Consider the following 14,451-nt stretch of genomic DNA (forward strand, 5'->3'; position numbering starts at 1 on the left):
AGCAAACCTATAAATACACGTGTCCATAGCCCACTCAGGCCTTTATATTCATGTACAGACCAATACATTGCCTTTTTATTAAATATTGGTCAGCCAGTCTGATATAACAGAGGTTTATGTGAACAGAACCATGTCCCAGTCTTAAAATATGTTTCTATGAAATTTAAAATGCCAAATGACCCCCAGAGTTTATTTTTACAGATCCAAATCAGGCGTTGAAGGACAGAGGATGTGACTTTTCTGTTTATCAAACTAGGCTGTTGAGCCACAAAGTGGTGTGAGACCGAGAATTCTTGGTTTTGATTTTAGCTGCGAGTTTTTTATGTCCCCCAGATGCTGTTTCAGAGCCCACAGCCCGGCACAAATTACAGCGAGCTCGACAAACAGGCCTAAATCTCAGGTTCTGGCATCCAAATGATCATATTCAAATATAAATATCAGTATAAAATATCGCCTCAGTTTGAAAACACAACTCTGGTCTTCAAAACAAACCATTTTGGTGAAACCCACATCTACATCATACATGTTGTGGTTACAGCAGCAGCAGCACATACACAAAATAATGTCATCCAATACAATAACATCACAAACTAAAGCCTGAACATGATCAAAGAGTTCAATCACCAGTCTAAACAGAAGTTATCACAGATTTAACAGGTGCTCCTGTTATTTTGCTCACCCCCACTTTTCCTATACACAGTAGCATCGAGTCTTGTCTTAATGAAATGGGGAAGGCAACTCCTGCTCATACGGAGCCTCACAGGTAAAACACACAAGCACCTCGTGATAAATAAAAGCATAAAGCGAGGTTACTATTTGTTTTCCATTGCAGATAAAACATCTCATTCACAGTCATTTACTGTAAGTATGCAGAGCCATCTTTATCAAACACCAGTCCATTTTATTCCAGCAGCTCAATGTTGATGTTGCAGCCTGTAGTTTGTTGTGATTGTGAGATAATTTCGGTTGTAGGAATGACTGAAACACTGGGTGGAATTTCCTCTTTACAGGTGAAACATCTTTGAAAACACTGCAGGGGGAAAAAAGGCATTTCGAGCTGGATTATATAATTATAGTTTTGCTGTGTGTGTTTTTTCTTATTTTTCTTATCCGAGGCCGTAATTACTGCACACAGCCATGGGTCGTTACTCCTTTCAGCTGGCCTAATCTCACAGAGGATGAATGGAAACTGTCAATCAGAGGCTGCACTCAGCAGCGAGACAAGAGGGGACTGATTGCTGCTGCTGTGCTGTGACACACACACACACATTCACACACACGCACACACACAAATACACACTTTTTCTCCTTCCTCTTTCTCTCCAGTGTTTCCACCCTCTCTGTCTTTACTGATGCACAACTAAAACCCTCCCAAAAACAGATTTTTACCATGTTTAACTTTTCTGAAGACTGCTCATATTTTGATTTCAGTCTTGTGTTAGGAAACATTTGTGTGTCATGCTTTCATACTGTGTATAGTATTAATAGTAACAACTGTGGGGGCATTTTTTTGGCTGCTGCATTTGCTGCCAAATATGCCTCAGTGTTGCTATAAAGGATGTTTGCTGCACCAGCAGACACCTCTGCTGATTCAGTTTTTTTCTGGGTAGCCTGATGCAAAATGTAAATAGACTGAAATAGGCAGAAATAGTTCATAAACAGATAGACATTTTTCTGCTACCTTATAATTATGCTCCACCACATTTCAGATGGAAAGGTTGTACTTTTTATTCCACTACATTTATTTAACAGCTGTTGTTTGTGGCTCAGAGGATCCCCAGTTAGTTTCCACTGACACACTTCCTTTTCCTTCTGGGGCTCATTAGTTTACACAAATATACCTGTGCACAGGACAAGCTCAAGCCTATACCTTAACATTTATCAAAGACAAAAAATTAGATGAGGACTATTTAATAAGAACAAAAAAAAAGTTTGTTAGTTTGAAGCAAAGTTTAAACTGTTAAATAACCCAAAAAGACCAACGTGCTATATTACATATTTCACTTGCATAGAAAATTACTCAACACCATGTTAAGCAGTTAAAATTTGCTTCATCTCAACCAGACGCAACATTAAAATGCTGTTTACATGATAATACACCAAGAGTCCTGCATAAATAGTAAAAATAGCCATTCTGCAAAATAAGTACTTTTACTTTCAGTACTTTATTTTGCTAATACTGCTTCTGTACCTGTACTTAGGTAACATTCTAAAAGCAGGACTCTTACTTGTAACTTATCTGTGCAACACTTTTACATAAGTAAAAGATCTGAATACGTCTTCCATCACTGCACGTTATTAACTGGCCTGTCCAAAGTTGTGCACCACTCATGTAGCTGGAGAAGTGGACTTCTATAAAACAGACCACTGAATGTTATAGTGTTAATGTAACTTCTCTATCCACATTTGTGAAAGCTGCAATTACATTTTTATTTTATTTTCCTCTGATTATTTCTATAATTTCTCATGTCAGATTATTTTTTAAATTAGTTTCAAATGCAGTTATGCAACAGTGTCCCCTAAAAGTTATGTTACATATACAACTAATTAATAGAATACTTTAATAAAAGTTTTTTTTTTCTTTTATACTTTCCTTCCTCAAAGAACTGTTTCTGTAAAATCATTTCATTAATGTTCCAGAAAGTTTTAGTGTCCCCAGGATGATCTAGATCCAGTTTCAGCCGGAAACTAACACAGTTAAAGCGAAAAACTGGATCCTTGATATGTTTTTTCATGGTAATGATCAAATCTAAAGATATTCCTCTATAACAGACTTCAAAACCAATTTTATTCTCATCTTATTCTCATATATCTGCTGTTCCCAAAACCCCAATTACATTAAATTACTGCAGATAAAGGAGCATGTATCTGTTGCTTCATGACATTGATGCCTGTAGCCAGAATAAAAATCCACATCTACTCTGAGCCTGTACAAGCCCACAGGCCAAAAGGAAAAAAATGTTTATTTGCACCACACACCGACTGCCTCATCTCCATCCCCCGTGTGCGCCTGGATTGCGGCCTCGCGGAAATCTGATCAATCAGATCAATCAACAGAGATTACTGTATTCCCGGAGGTCAGGGGGAGGCCACCGGGCCACGCAGAGTTCACACAAACCACACAAGCTCCAGACAAATCTGTGCAGGAATGGCAGTCATTTGACCGCCTGTAGTCCACGAAGCTGTGATTTTATGCAAAGCCTGCATCCTGCAGCCTGCAGTGCAGCGTCCAGTGTACAGTAAAAACACAGTGGGTGCAGATGCAGGCTAAGATTTCTGTTATTTTATCAGAGTTTTACAATAAACCCGACTATTTACTAATTTCCCAAGCTTTTATATAAAACGCCCCTGGAAACTGTTCTGCGTGTCTATTAATAATAACGGAGCGTGTTATGTCACACACAAGCATTTGGAGGATTTCTGCTTATTTAAAACAAGTTGGTAGAAACGCTTTTTATTCAGTATGAAAGCCGTATAGCTGCTGCTGGAGGCGGTGGTTTTAGTGGACCCGGACACGCTGAGGGTTTTTTTTTTGGGGGGGGGGTTCTGAGGAGACAAATCAGCTTTGTCGAGCTTTGTTGAAATAAAATCTTGCAAGGAGGAGGAGATGAAATGTGAAGGAGGACGAATGTTTACAAAAAATGCTCGCAGGAATATGATGAACATGCAGCTTTACGCTCCATTTAAACTTTATTATCCACGTTAACAGACAGACCGATGTCTAACAAACTGATTCAAGTAAAAAACTAATTAAATATCTTCTGTTTTTCAAACTTGGCGTTTGTTCTTCTCACTCTCAGGAGGTCGTATAGTTTACCCAACTTTTTTTCCCCACAGTTTGTTACTCGCAGTTTGCTGTCGTGCAGTCTGCCCGAGAACCGAGGTACTGCTGCACCATACAGGAGAAATATATCTAGTGTATAACACAGAGGACCCGGGACAAACAGGGGAACGTGTAAGAGAAGTCTGATGGTGTTTATAATTTCGTTCTAGCCAGTGACAAAAAAAAAAAAAAAAAAAAAAAAAAAAAAAAAAAACCCGTACGGCTCCAGGATCAGGACCAGTGCGCAGAGCTGCGAGAAATTCAGACCTTTTTAGAAACATATGATTTATTATTGATAGACAATTAATGATTAAGTGCTTAAATAACCTGGACTTGTTTTTTTGTTAGTTGTAGTGTACAGGCTACATCTGAGTATAATAATAATAATAATAATAATAATAATAATAATAATAATAATAATAATAATAATAAGCCTGTTCTGTACCTATACTTTCAGCGATAGCTGTAAATAACACATAGTGTAATGAAATAAAATAAAATATGAGTATTTTAAAGATCTAACACAAACAAGTTAAACTTCAAAGTAACTTAAAACATTTGATGTGTTTTTTGAGCATTAAACAAGTCACTGTAGCTTATGGTCAATTTAAAACAAGAGTTTAGGATAAAATAATAATAATAATAAACCAAAGTCTTATTATTTGTATTTTATTTCTTTTAACCACCTGTAGCTCCGAGTTTAACAGTATAGGGCTACACTACCATCACACACCAGCACGTCAATTATTTAGAGCCGTTTGTATTCCTGCTGTAACAAGCTCATAGTTAATGTATGTTGTTTTTTGGTTTGTTCCGTATGAACCCTACTAACACTGTAGAACTTCTACCACTACAAATACTACTAATAATAATAAATAAAAATAGAAATGCTTGTCTAATAACATGTTCAGATATGAATACTTTCAAAAACAGTTTAAAAAGCTATATTCAGATACTATTATTCAAATAAAACTTTATGCCCACGGGGATTTAACTTTACTTCTTCAGGAGTCACTAACGACCAATAAAAATGAAGTTTAAAATTCCAAAACTGATCCCTCTGCGGTTTTGCATCATTACCGGGCTTTTCTTAAAAGTTACAGGCGCACATTTGCCCCCGGTCTAAAGACAGTTTCTCCTGATGGAGGGACCCGTTTTTGGTTTGGTGCTGCTGTGTCCGGGTTTGGTTCAGGACTCAAACTGTCCCGGAGGAGATCAGCACCGCAGAGCGCCTAAAAAACTGTTTCTCCTCCTGAACCCAGACACATGCAGTCAGCCGTGTTTATGTTGGCTGCCCTGCCTGTTCTGTTCCATCACGATTTAAAACAGCCGGTAAGGATTTCTGAAAAGTCACATTTAATGCAATGGACATTTTCAAATCGTTCCGGTGTTGTTACCTTTGGTGGTGTTTTAATTTGCATCAGACGCAGTGCATACTGGACTGGAAATCAGTCAGAGAGAAATAAAGAGTCAACAAAGTTCACACCTTCTCTCTGTGATCTCTACAGATGTTTTCATATCGTTATATTTGTTGTATACTTTGTAAGTACTGTTTGAAATGAAGATCTAAAAATGAAATTTGAAACTAAGTTGTAAAGTTTGCATTCACTATGATGATGACAAGAGAGTCCTGCTGTACAAAATCACAGTGGTGCTGTGATCATTTCCGTTTCTTCAAATATTCAGAATTCTCTTTGTAACTTTGAATTCAAGGGCAGCAGGTCATGGGACAACTAAAATTAAAGTTGCCATTTTCTTTGATATCTAGATCCACAGACAGACGCAGGTTAGTCTGCCCTCTCCTGACAGCCAGGAGTGGAAAGACTCCTGGTGCTGTCCTGTTCTCTTATGTTTTTAATATTATTTTAGTGGAGGTGAAACACGGATGTAAATCTTCAGTCAAGTCAAATGGAAAATAAATTGTGTCTAATCCGTCATAAAAGGCAAATATTTACTCCCAGTGTTTCTTCATTTCAGTGCTGGTTATCATGCAAAAGAAAATGTGCAATACATAAATATTTAAAGCTGATCAGAGACTCTGAGTCAAATTAATACAAGCAGCAGAATAAACATGCACTTTCTCCCTTGGGAATTTAATGGTTCATCTGTAAGTAAGTTTCTTTTAGTTTAGTTTAGTTTTTGTGATGTTTCCAATGCAAATGAATCTCTAAGCACAGAGCATCAAAGGCATTCACACTGGACATCACTGCAACAAAGAAATCAGATAATAAAAAATGTGATAAAATCCTGTGGACTTTTAAATACTAAAACAAAACAAGTAAACAGTTAATTTATAGTAACATTAATTATACTGAAGGTTTTCTGTTAAAAGGCAACAAACGTGTTACTGGATATTAAATCTTACTTGTTGAATATTAAAGAACAGGTGTATTCTGACACCTGAATTGGGCTCTTTGTAAAGTTCACGTACACCGGTAACGTGTTTGCTATAACTTTAAATCATCACAGCTTTGGCCCCTTAAACCGAAGCTGCACCAACACGAATGCAGATCAGATAATCTTCAAATAAACCCCAATTCCAAGAAGACTTTCACAGTCATCTGAAATGTTGGTGTCACTGTTTTAAAGGAAACTCGTGCCTCCGAATGTTTTTCGATCTCCCCTGGGATCACATGAAAACATATTCAGTGTAACAGAGGAGACATCAGGGGGGAAAACATGTTATATGGGGCATTTGTAAGCCAGGGTTAGTTTGGCTGAGACCAAACACTGATGCTGTGGTGCAGACTGCCACCAGGTGTTACTGCAATGAACTGACAGAAGCCACAGCAAGTAACAAAACTCAAATATACACGCGTTTTTATTCATTTCTGACATTAAAAATACAAATCACACACACAGGGAGCAGATATCAACAAATAAACTGCTACATTCTTAGAACAGTAACCTACTGAGCACTTCAGTTTCACACGAAGAGGGAACAAACCAGATTTTGACCTATTACACGCAAGCCAACATCAAAGAAATCTATTTAACCTGTACTACACCAACAGCTCGTGGTCTAACACATAGAAAAGATGAACACAGTCGTTTCCTTTAAGGCTGAATGCATTCAACAGGGTATAACGGAACAAAAACAAACGATGAAACATGATTAACAGGAGGGAAGAAGAGAAAGAGGGGCATGGTAGGAAGATGGCAGTGCAGCCAGATCATGGCACTTGCTCTTTAAGCCCAAATGAAAATTAAGCAGAGCTGACAGGCCGTTATGGTGATACTGCCCGCCGACTCTCTCTGATCTGCACTCGTACTGTGATAAGACCGATGGGACTGAGAGTCAAATACGCCAGGCAGACTGGTGGGTGTGGTGGGATTAAACACTAGAAAGACAACAAACAGGCAGCTGTTATACTGGAGCGTTAACGGCAACACTTCTTTTATTTCCCCTTGTCCCCAATACTCACTGCCCCCCCATTACTCCAAACTGGTCCATGTGTTTGTCTGGCAGTTTTTCCAGTCTGTGTGATACAGATTTACTGTGGATGGTAAAACAACATTAAGTAAAGTGAGAAACAGGAAGATGTGATGAAAGGCACTTACGTCGAGTGTGTCTTTCTGAAGGCTTCTTGAATTTAAAAAAAAAATGAAAAAAGTTAACACTTCCCAAAGTTTACTGGACTTGCTGCAGCAGGGATTTCATAAAGGAAAAATCCACCCAAAACACTTTAAAGCAAGGCCTCCAACCATTGATTATTTTCATATTCCCCAGAGACTCTACAAAACACAAAGAGATTAAATCTGCAATAATATAAAACAGACAGAGAAATGCAGAAAATCCTTACATCTGCAAAGCGGGAACCGGATGAATCAATTACCAAAATGGCTGTGGATTAATTTGTCTGTTGATCGACTAATAATTTCAATTCTATATAATAGCCTTAAAAAGCAGCTGTTGGCTGTGTACAGTACATTGAATTTCTGAACCGGTTTTGCTTTTGTTGTTATCGAGTTGTTGTTTTTTTTTTTTTTTTTAATTCAGTGGAAAGTGGCCAGACAAAGCAGTGTGTCAAGACATTTAGAGCTCAACAACAAAGAAATGTTGTGGCATAAAATTTTGAAATAGTGATCTAAAACATCAGACTTTCCTTTTATTCCTCTTCATATAGAGAAAAAAAAAAACAGCATTATTTTCTGTTTTTCATGACAGTAAAAGAACCCTCTCCATTTTTGCTGCTGCACATGATATCAACACATTCACCTACTGAATCAGCTTCACACCCACTCTTTGGGATTGACTAAAAGGCAGTCTGGAAAAAAGTAAGTAGAAGTAGTAACGAGGGCAAGCTGAGGTGAAGCACAACAGAAAAGTCCGTGGCAGCCCCTGAAATGCAGTGAACCCGAAAGACCTAAATTATATAAATGTTTAAGAATGTCAAAGTTGGATTTTTTCCTTTAAATGGAGAAACGTGACCACACCACAGCTAAGCATAGCCTTCACGATGGGGAGCATCACATACAGCGGTCTGCTCTGCCCCCCTATGGTGAAACAGAGACATTACAGGCTCTGCGCTGCTTCTCAGTTCAGCAGGATTTCCCTGAACTGTGCAGACTTGTTCCTTCTTTTCAAAGCTTGAAATTAAATAAACGAGCCCTTTTTTTTAACACCCTCGCGGCTATAAATTTATGTGGGAGAAAGTCTGCACATCTTGCACATCAGGAAAATAGTGAACCGGAGCACAAGAGGCAGAGAAGAGGATCTGAGCCTGCACTGGTTCACAGAGCGCCGCTGCCCTCCAGAGGCCCAGAGAGGGAAACACAGGCTCAGACAGGACGGAACGAAGGAAAAGAAAAAGGAAGAGAAGCTGCAGAAAGAAGCAGCACACAGACAAATGTCCGTTCAGATGCTGTCGATGTTGAGCTGAAAGTCACAGCAGAGGAATGTTTTTGTATGTAAATGCTCTCAGGACACACGAGCTGGGATGCACCACACCGGTGCCTGAAATGCTGCATGTGGCACGAAATCACGTGTGTGTGTGTGTGTGTGTGTGTTTTAGTAGGTGTACAGTTCTACGATGGCAGGTGCGTGTGTGTATGTGTGTGTGTGTGTATTTGTGTGCTGTTTGAGGAAATTGGAGCAGGAATCTGAGCTTTAGTCAAATCCTTGCCAGTCACTCTGTTCAGAGTCGTACTCCAACTCCACCCCGATGCAGCGGACTCCCTCCAGCAGCATGGGTGTCCCGTGGTGACGGTCTGGATGAGAGAGAGAGAGAGAGAGAGAGAGAGAGAGAGAGAGAGAGAGAGAGAGAGAGAGAGGAATCAAGTACATGGTCTCAGGGGTCCGTCAAACACATAGCGAGTAATATGCTCCTCCATGATTACACTAAATAAGAAATATGCAGGATTAAACACCACCTAGTCCTGATAACGACATACGGCTCACTGTTCATCTCCGGGAATGTACAACCTTGCTTCAGCAATGCATTGGTGGTTCAGTGGTAGAATTCTCGCCTGCCACGCGGGAGGCCCGGGTTCGATTCCCGGCCAATGCAACACATTTTTCCACCCCCCACACATTACCAAATAATTGTACTGTACAGACAAAGTTATTAAAAATAAATACTAATTAAATAATAGTTATGGCTGCAAAACATTATCCACAATGTCTCCATTTTTATACCGTAATTGTTTACTCTTTGATTTATCAGTAAATAGTGAAAATGCCGTTTACAATAACCCGTGAAGCTGGAAAACGGTGAGCGATGTTTTACAGGGTTTAAACTGACACGATGGTGGAGTCTGAGTCGTTCATTCTCATCCACTTTGCTTTGTTGTCCTTTAATCCCGTCCTACTGTTGTTGCACAGGGTATGCCTTCAAACGTTTCACAATAAAAGCCCCGTTAAGAAATTAATGGTTTCTGTCCAAGGAAACGCTAGAGGGCTTTTAATTTGATGAAATACAGGAAGTGTTGAGTTTGTATGAAAGGCGTAATGCGGAAAGTATAACAGGGCAAACGGGGCCGGTTCAAAACGTGGCTTCCTGTTAAAATATGACCAATTATACTTACCAACAAAGGGAATAAGAAAAAAAGGCCTCTGATAATAAAAGCCTGCTGCAAATGAAAGCATGTTACCCTCTGTAGTTCAGGTAAATAAAAACTCTAGTCAATATTTGAGGAAATACAGTAAACAACCAACAGTCAAAAACCAAAGATGTTTCATTTACAGTGAAATAAACCAGCAAAAGCTGGAACTAGGAAATATTTTTACAGTTTTTGCTTGATGAACGACTTAAACGATTAAGCCCTTTTCAAAATATTCAGCTAATCGAATAATTTATCAATTGTTGCAGCACAAACAATCCCCATAAACTCAAGCTCAGAGCTCATTAATAAGCTTTGCACAATGCATTTGTAATGACTGAGGTGACCTGCAGTACAATGCTAAATTTTACTCACTCGGTCACTGATCTAATAGCAATTGTGCAGCTAAGAGCATTAGTGAAGGCAGAGCTTAATCTGTTGATCTGGTTCCCGTCCAGGCCTCAATTACACACAGACATCTGGACAGATGTTCTGGCTATGGGTAAAAATAAACACCCACCAACACAGCCCCTACTCATCCTCACACACACACACACACACACACACCAAATGCATACTTACAGAAATACACACACACAAGTTCTACTATATTTACACAGGCACAGATGGAAACACACATACGCCCCCTTTACCTAATTCTCCATCTGCTGACAACAATGCCGGCAGCTAATGCAGTCTTACTGACACTGATTTAAGTGGAGAAAATGCAAATTCGTTACAGGCTCTGCTCTGAGAGCAGTAGCGAGCAGAGCCTTAGAGCTACAGCGCAGGAGAGCAGTTTGTTATTGTCTTACAGCTGCATAACAGCTTTCTGTTTTATAATTTCCATCCACTGAGCGTCTAACTTCTTATTTTTTTATCAGTTGTTGGTGATTAACTTTAGATTTGGTGTTGAGCTTTGTTAAAGTGACTCTGACCCTAAATGCAGACTCACCAGCAGGAGGCAGCAGTGCACTACTGATGATAGGTTCAAACCTTTGATCCTACAACAGGCAGAAACGAGGGACTCACAAGTGCTGTAGTAAACCTGTGATTCCAGAGACACTGCAGCTATTTTGATTATCAGTTGATCATTTAAGCTTAAGCTTCTCATTTGTGGAGATTTGCTGTTTTTCTTTGTCTAAAATTATCATGACTGGAGCATCTTTGAGGTTTGGACCGTTGGTTCAAACAATATCAGCAATTTGAAGACACGTTGGGATATTTTTGACATTTTATGGAACAAACGATTACCTAGAAAAATAACTGTAAGATTAATTGAAAATGAAGATTATATGTATTTTACAAACCTGCTATCAAGATACAATTTTACTTAACAGTAAAATGTTATATTTTAACAGCAAACAAAAGTCACAAATGTAATGTTATCATAATTTCTCATAAATATTTTGTGATCTGTCTTTGTTCTCATCGCTTCATGTACTTATTTTACCAAATTTGTGTGTTTTCCTTTAAGGTTTAACAAGTAGAAGTACGAGGAAAATCTGTGGGAGCTTTACATTCATTAAAATGCAAGTAATGCCCAAATGATTAATGTTTTTCTAACATTCAGCATTTTGGCCCCTGGGCCAGAGCCTCTGTATGAAGTTAATATTTCTTGTTTGAAAGTCAGAGCTCAGTTAAAAGACCACAAAGACAAAGTGAACAACCACAAAGAGAAACAGAACATAAGTCTTTTAAGACTTTTCACGACCTGCAGATTCCCTGCTGTAATACTCAATTCACTCTATCAGAACACAGGCTAGAGTGTGGTGCAACATTAGCTGTGTACACAGACAGAAAACTGAGGTCATTATCACTTATATTGTTAAAGCGGCCTCACCCATGACTCTGGCGTGAACTTTGACTTTGACGCACACGTCCTCGTTGGTCTCGCTCAGCAGCAGCACTTCCTCGCACAGGACTCCCTCCTGCTGGGCCATGTACTCGCACGTTACCTTCAGACCTCCTGGAAAACACAGAGAGAGAGAGGGAGAGAGAGAGAGAGAGTGAAAAGTGCAAAGAGGAAGAGAGATTGGGTTTCGTCTCTATTGCCAATTTTTTTTCTTTGTCTCTCTGTGTGTGATGATGTTTTGAACAAGGATCAGACAAGACAGACCACCGGCAGGCCAAAAGAACAAAATGTCAACATGATGAAAAAACAAATAAATACAGCTGACTGATGAGCAAACAATCACAAATACCATAAACACACACACGCAGACAAACAATTACTTTCAACATCAGCTGACACATACACACACACACAGACCAGAGAGTAATATAAGGGGTGTGACAGTGAGCTGAAAGTAAAGGTCAGTAACCTGCCTTGGTTACAGGCATGCAGTGGGCACGACTCCCAGAAACATTAGAGGATCACCTTTGGCCCAAATTAGCATGTTTAGTGGTGAAGGGGGGGGGATTCAGCAAAGACTTGCACACATTCAAGTTTGCTGTTACACTTCTTTCATCTGGCTTTTTTTTAGCCGGCGCAGGTGCCACATGTTTGGGGGTTGACTTATGACAGTACGTGACAGGAGTGACAGTAATTCAAGACAAACAAGGAAAACATATGAGAGTCAGTTTTGTTTTTATGATTCCTCAGAGATGGACTGCTGAGCCAGCACTATGTGAACTGTCTGTTGCTGTAATCCTCAGCCATCTGGTACAACGCGCAGCCTGTAACACTGCGGCTGAGAATAACTTCCAAGCATTTCACTCAGATGCAACAAAAATAAGCACAGACTTTACTTTTTTTTTTTCTATTTGTACATTACACTCTGAACGAAGGTTGCATTGTATGTGGCTTAGAAATATAACTGGTGACAAGGCAATGTGTGACAGGCAAAAGCCTAATATTAAGAAACACTAATTTAAAGGGGATTAAAGTGCTGTGTCATTTGTGTTTTCAGCAGCACACAGCGTGGGAGGTCAGAAACTGCGAGCGTGATAAATTAGCTTTCTGGATACATATTTTTACTGCTGACAGGTAACAAGAAACAGGAGCACAGAAATAGTTTGTCTACCAGAGAGCATTTTCAGCTGTCAAAGGTCCACGTCAGTCCCCCTCACCATATAAATTCCTTTTTTTTGGACCCTTCATTTTTACAGCTTCAGTTTGATTCATTTACTAAAACAACCCTTCTCTGTGTCCCATCACAAAGTCCAGATGGGAGAAGCTCTGAGTTGATCAAAATGTTAATATGCTTATAAGTTATTACCATGCACTCTCAGCAATTAAGCTTTAGAGCTGCAGCGAGTCATTTTTGGTCTTTTTTAGGCCCCGGATCTCATCTCTCAGCCAACAAACGCTCTGCCCTGTCCTCTTGGTGGTGGTTGTTGGGGCTGCACGCTGCCTAAGAAGAAGACACCACCGACAGCCTCATTACTATAATCCTAGCCACATTTTCAGGAAGCACCTGGCTTCATTAGCAGTTTTATCTTTCTTAGCCACAACCGGTTAAATGGGGGCAGAGTGACAAACTAGGCCCACGATCTGAGTAATGTTAGCGACTGTGAAGACGCCAACAAAGCTGCAAGATACAGTTCGCTGTTCTGAATCCAAAAGCAGTAACGGTAGCACTTCAGGGAAGCTTGATGAATATTGCGATAATACTGTTAACCATGATATTTAGCGTGAAAATGTGATCAACCTAATCACAACCAAAACAAAGACTAGGCTCTGAGTCAGGTGTTTGGATATCATCACACACAAGCTAAGCCTTTTACCATCCCTGTCTTCTTTTTTAATTTATCTTAGTTGCAAAAGTTTTCAGGAACACGCAGATTGAGTGGCTGGGTGGGTTATTGGACAAATTTCCTCCCCAGCTGATGACCTACTTTAGTTGAAGATCAGCCTCCTGTTGTTGGCGGCCTGACAGGTAGTGACGAGGAAAGATGCTGCACTGACCGACTGCACCAAGTTCAGGCTAATTACAAAAAGTTATTACAATTCTGCTTTTTTCCGAATTATATTGTTTACTTGTGGCTCACTAAGCCAAGAGGATTTTTCTGCTTTGGCAGTTTCAGTGAAAGAGGTTTTATTTATACTTTGGAAACTTATTTGAGATGCAAACTCGGCTGTTCTGTTTTGTGATCGTACCCTCTGGTGCCGGTGTGATGTCAGTGATCCGGAGGTGTGGACTGGGTACAGGTGCCGGACACACATCCTTCCCCAGAGCTGGGACCTCGGGCAAGTTGAACACAATTTCATATCGGTGCTGCGTCTTTAGGAAGCCAACCTGCAGCGAGGGAGAGGTATAAATAAGGTTGAAAGGCAAAGAGTCAAGTAAAGATTTAGCGATTTGGAGGAAAAACAATGGCTTCTTTCACTTTCCTTTAAACTTTGGGCTAATCCGACTGTACCACAGGGAGAGAGGGGTGGGCAGATAAGAGGGGAAACAGGCTTTGGCTTGGCCTCAGACTGCATACTATAAGTCCATTACAGCTCAATAAATAAAGGATTATTTTTTTATGAGTAACATGGATAAGTAACTCTCATAAACACCACACCGTCGGGCTGAGTTTTCCTTGAAGGAGTCCTCTAATTGAAATCATTTGTTATTGCTCTGGTGATTTTAATCCCC

General features: G+C 39.7%; 1 protein-coding gene and 1 non-coding gene across 5 annotated transcripts in view; one reads left to right on the plus strand and one right to left on the minus strand.

Annotated features, from left to right (window-relative positions):
• The window catches only part of c23h20orf27 (chromosome 23 C20orf27 homolog), a 39,634-nt gene that overhangs the window by 9,663 nt on the left and 15,520 nt on the right, over window positions 1–14,451 (minus strand). For 2 of the 4 annotated variants that reach the window (XM_041031200.1, XM_041031201.1), the window contains 3 exons: window positions 13,968–14,106; window positions 11,709–11,834; window positions 6,627–9,034 (listed from right to left, as the gene is read on the minus strand). In XM_041031200.1, coding sequence (XP_040887134.1) covers window positions 8,934–9,034; window positions 11,709–11,834; window positions 13,968–14,106 — 366 coding nt within the window. In that variant the 3' untranslated portion in view covers window positions 6,627–8,933. Of the gene's footprint in view, window positions 1–6,626; window positions 9,035–11,708; window positions 11,835–13,967; window positions 14,107–14,451 lie in introns of those variants that run through there. The other 2 variants (XR_005893147.1, XR_005893148.1) reach the window with 2 other exon arrangements.
• Window positions 9,263–9,333, plus strand: trnag-gcc. Its single transcript has one exon. It is a non-coding gene; the product is annotated as a tRNA-Gly (tRNA).

The sequence above is a fragment of the Toxotes jaculatrix genome, chromosome 23 (assembly GCF_017976425.1).
Source record: "Toxotes jaculatrix isolate fToxJac2 chromosome 23, fToxJac2.pri, whole genome shotgun sequence".
Taxonomy (NCBI): domain Eukaryota; kingdom Metazoa; phylum Chordata; class Actinopteri; family Toxotidae; genus Toxotes; species Toxotes jaculatrix.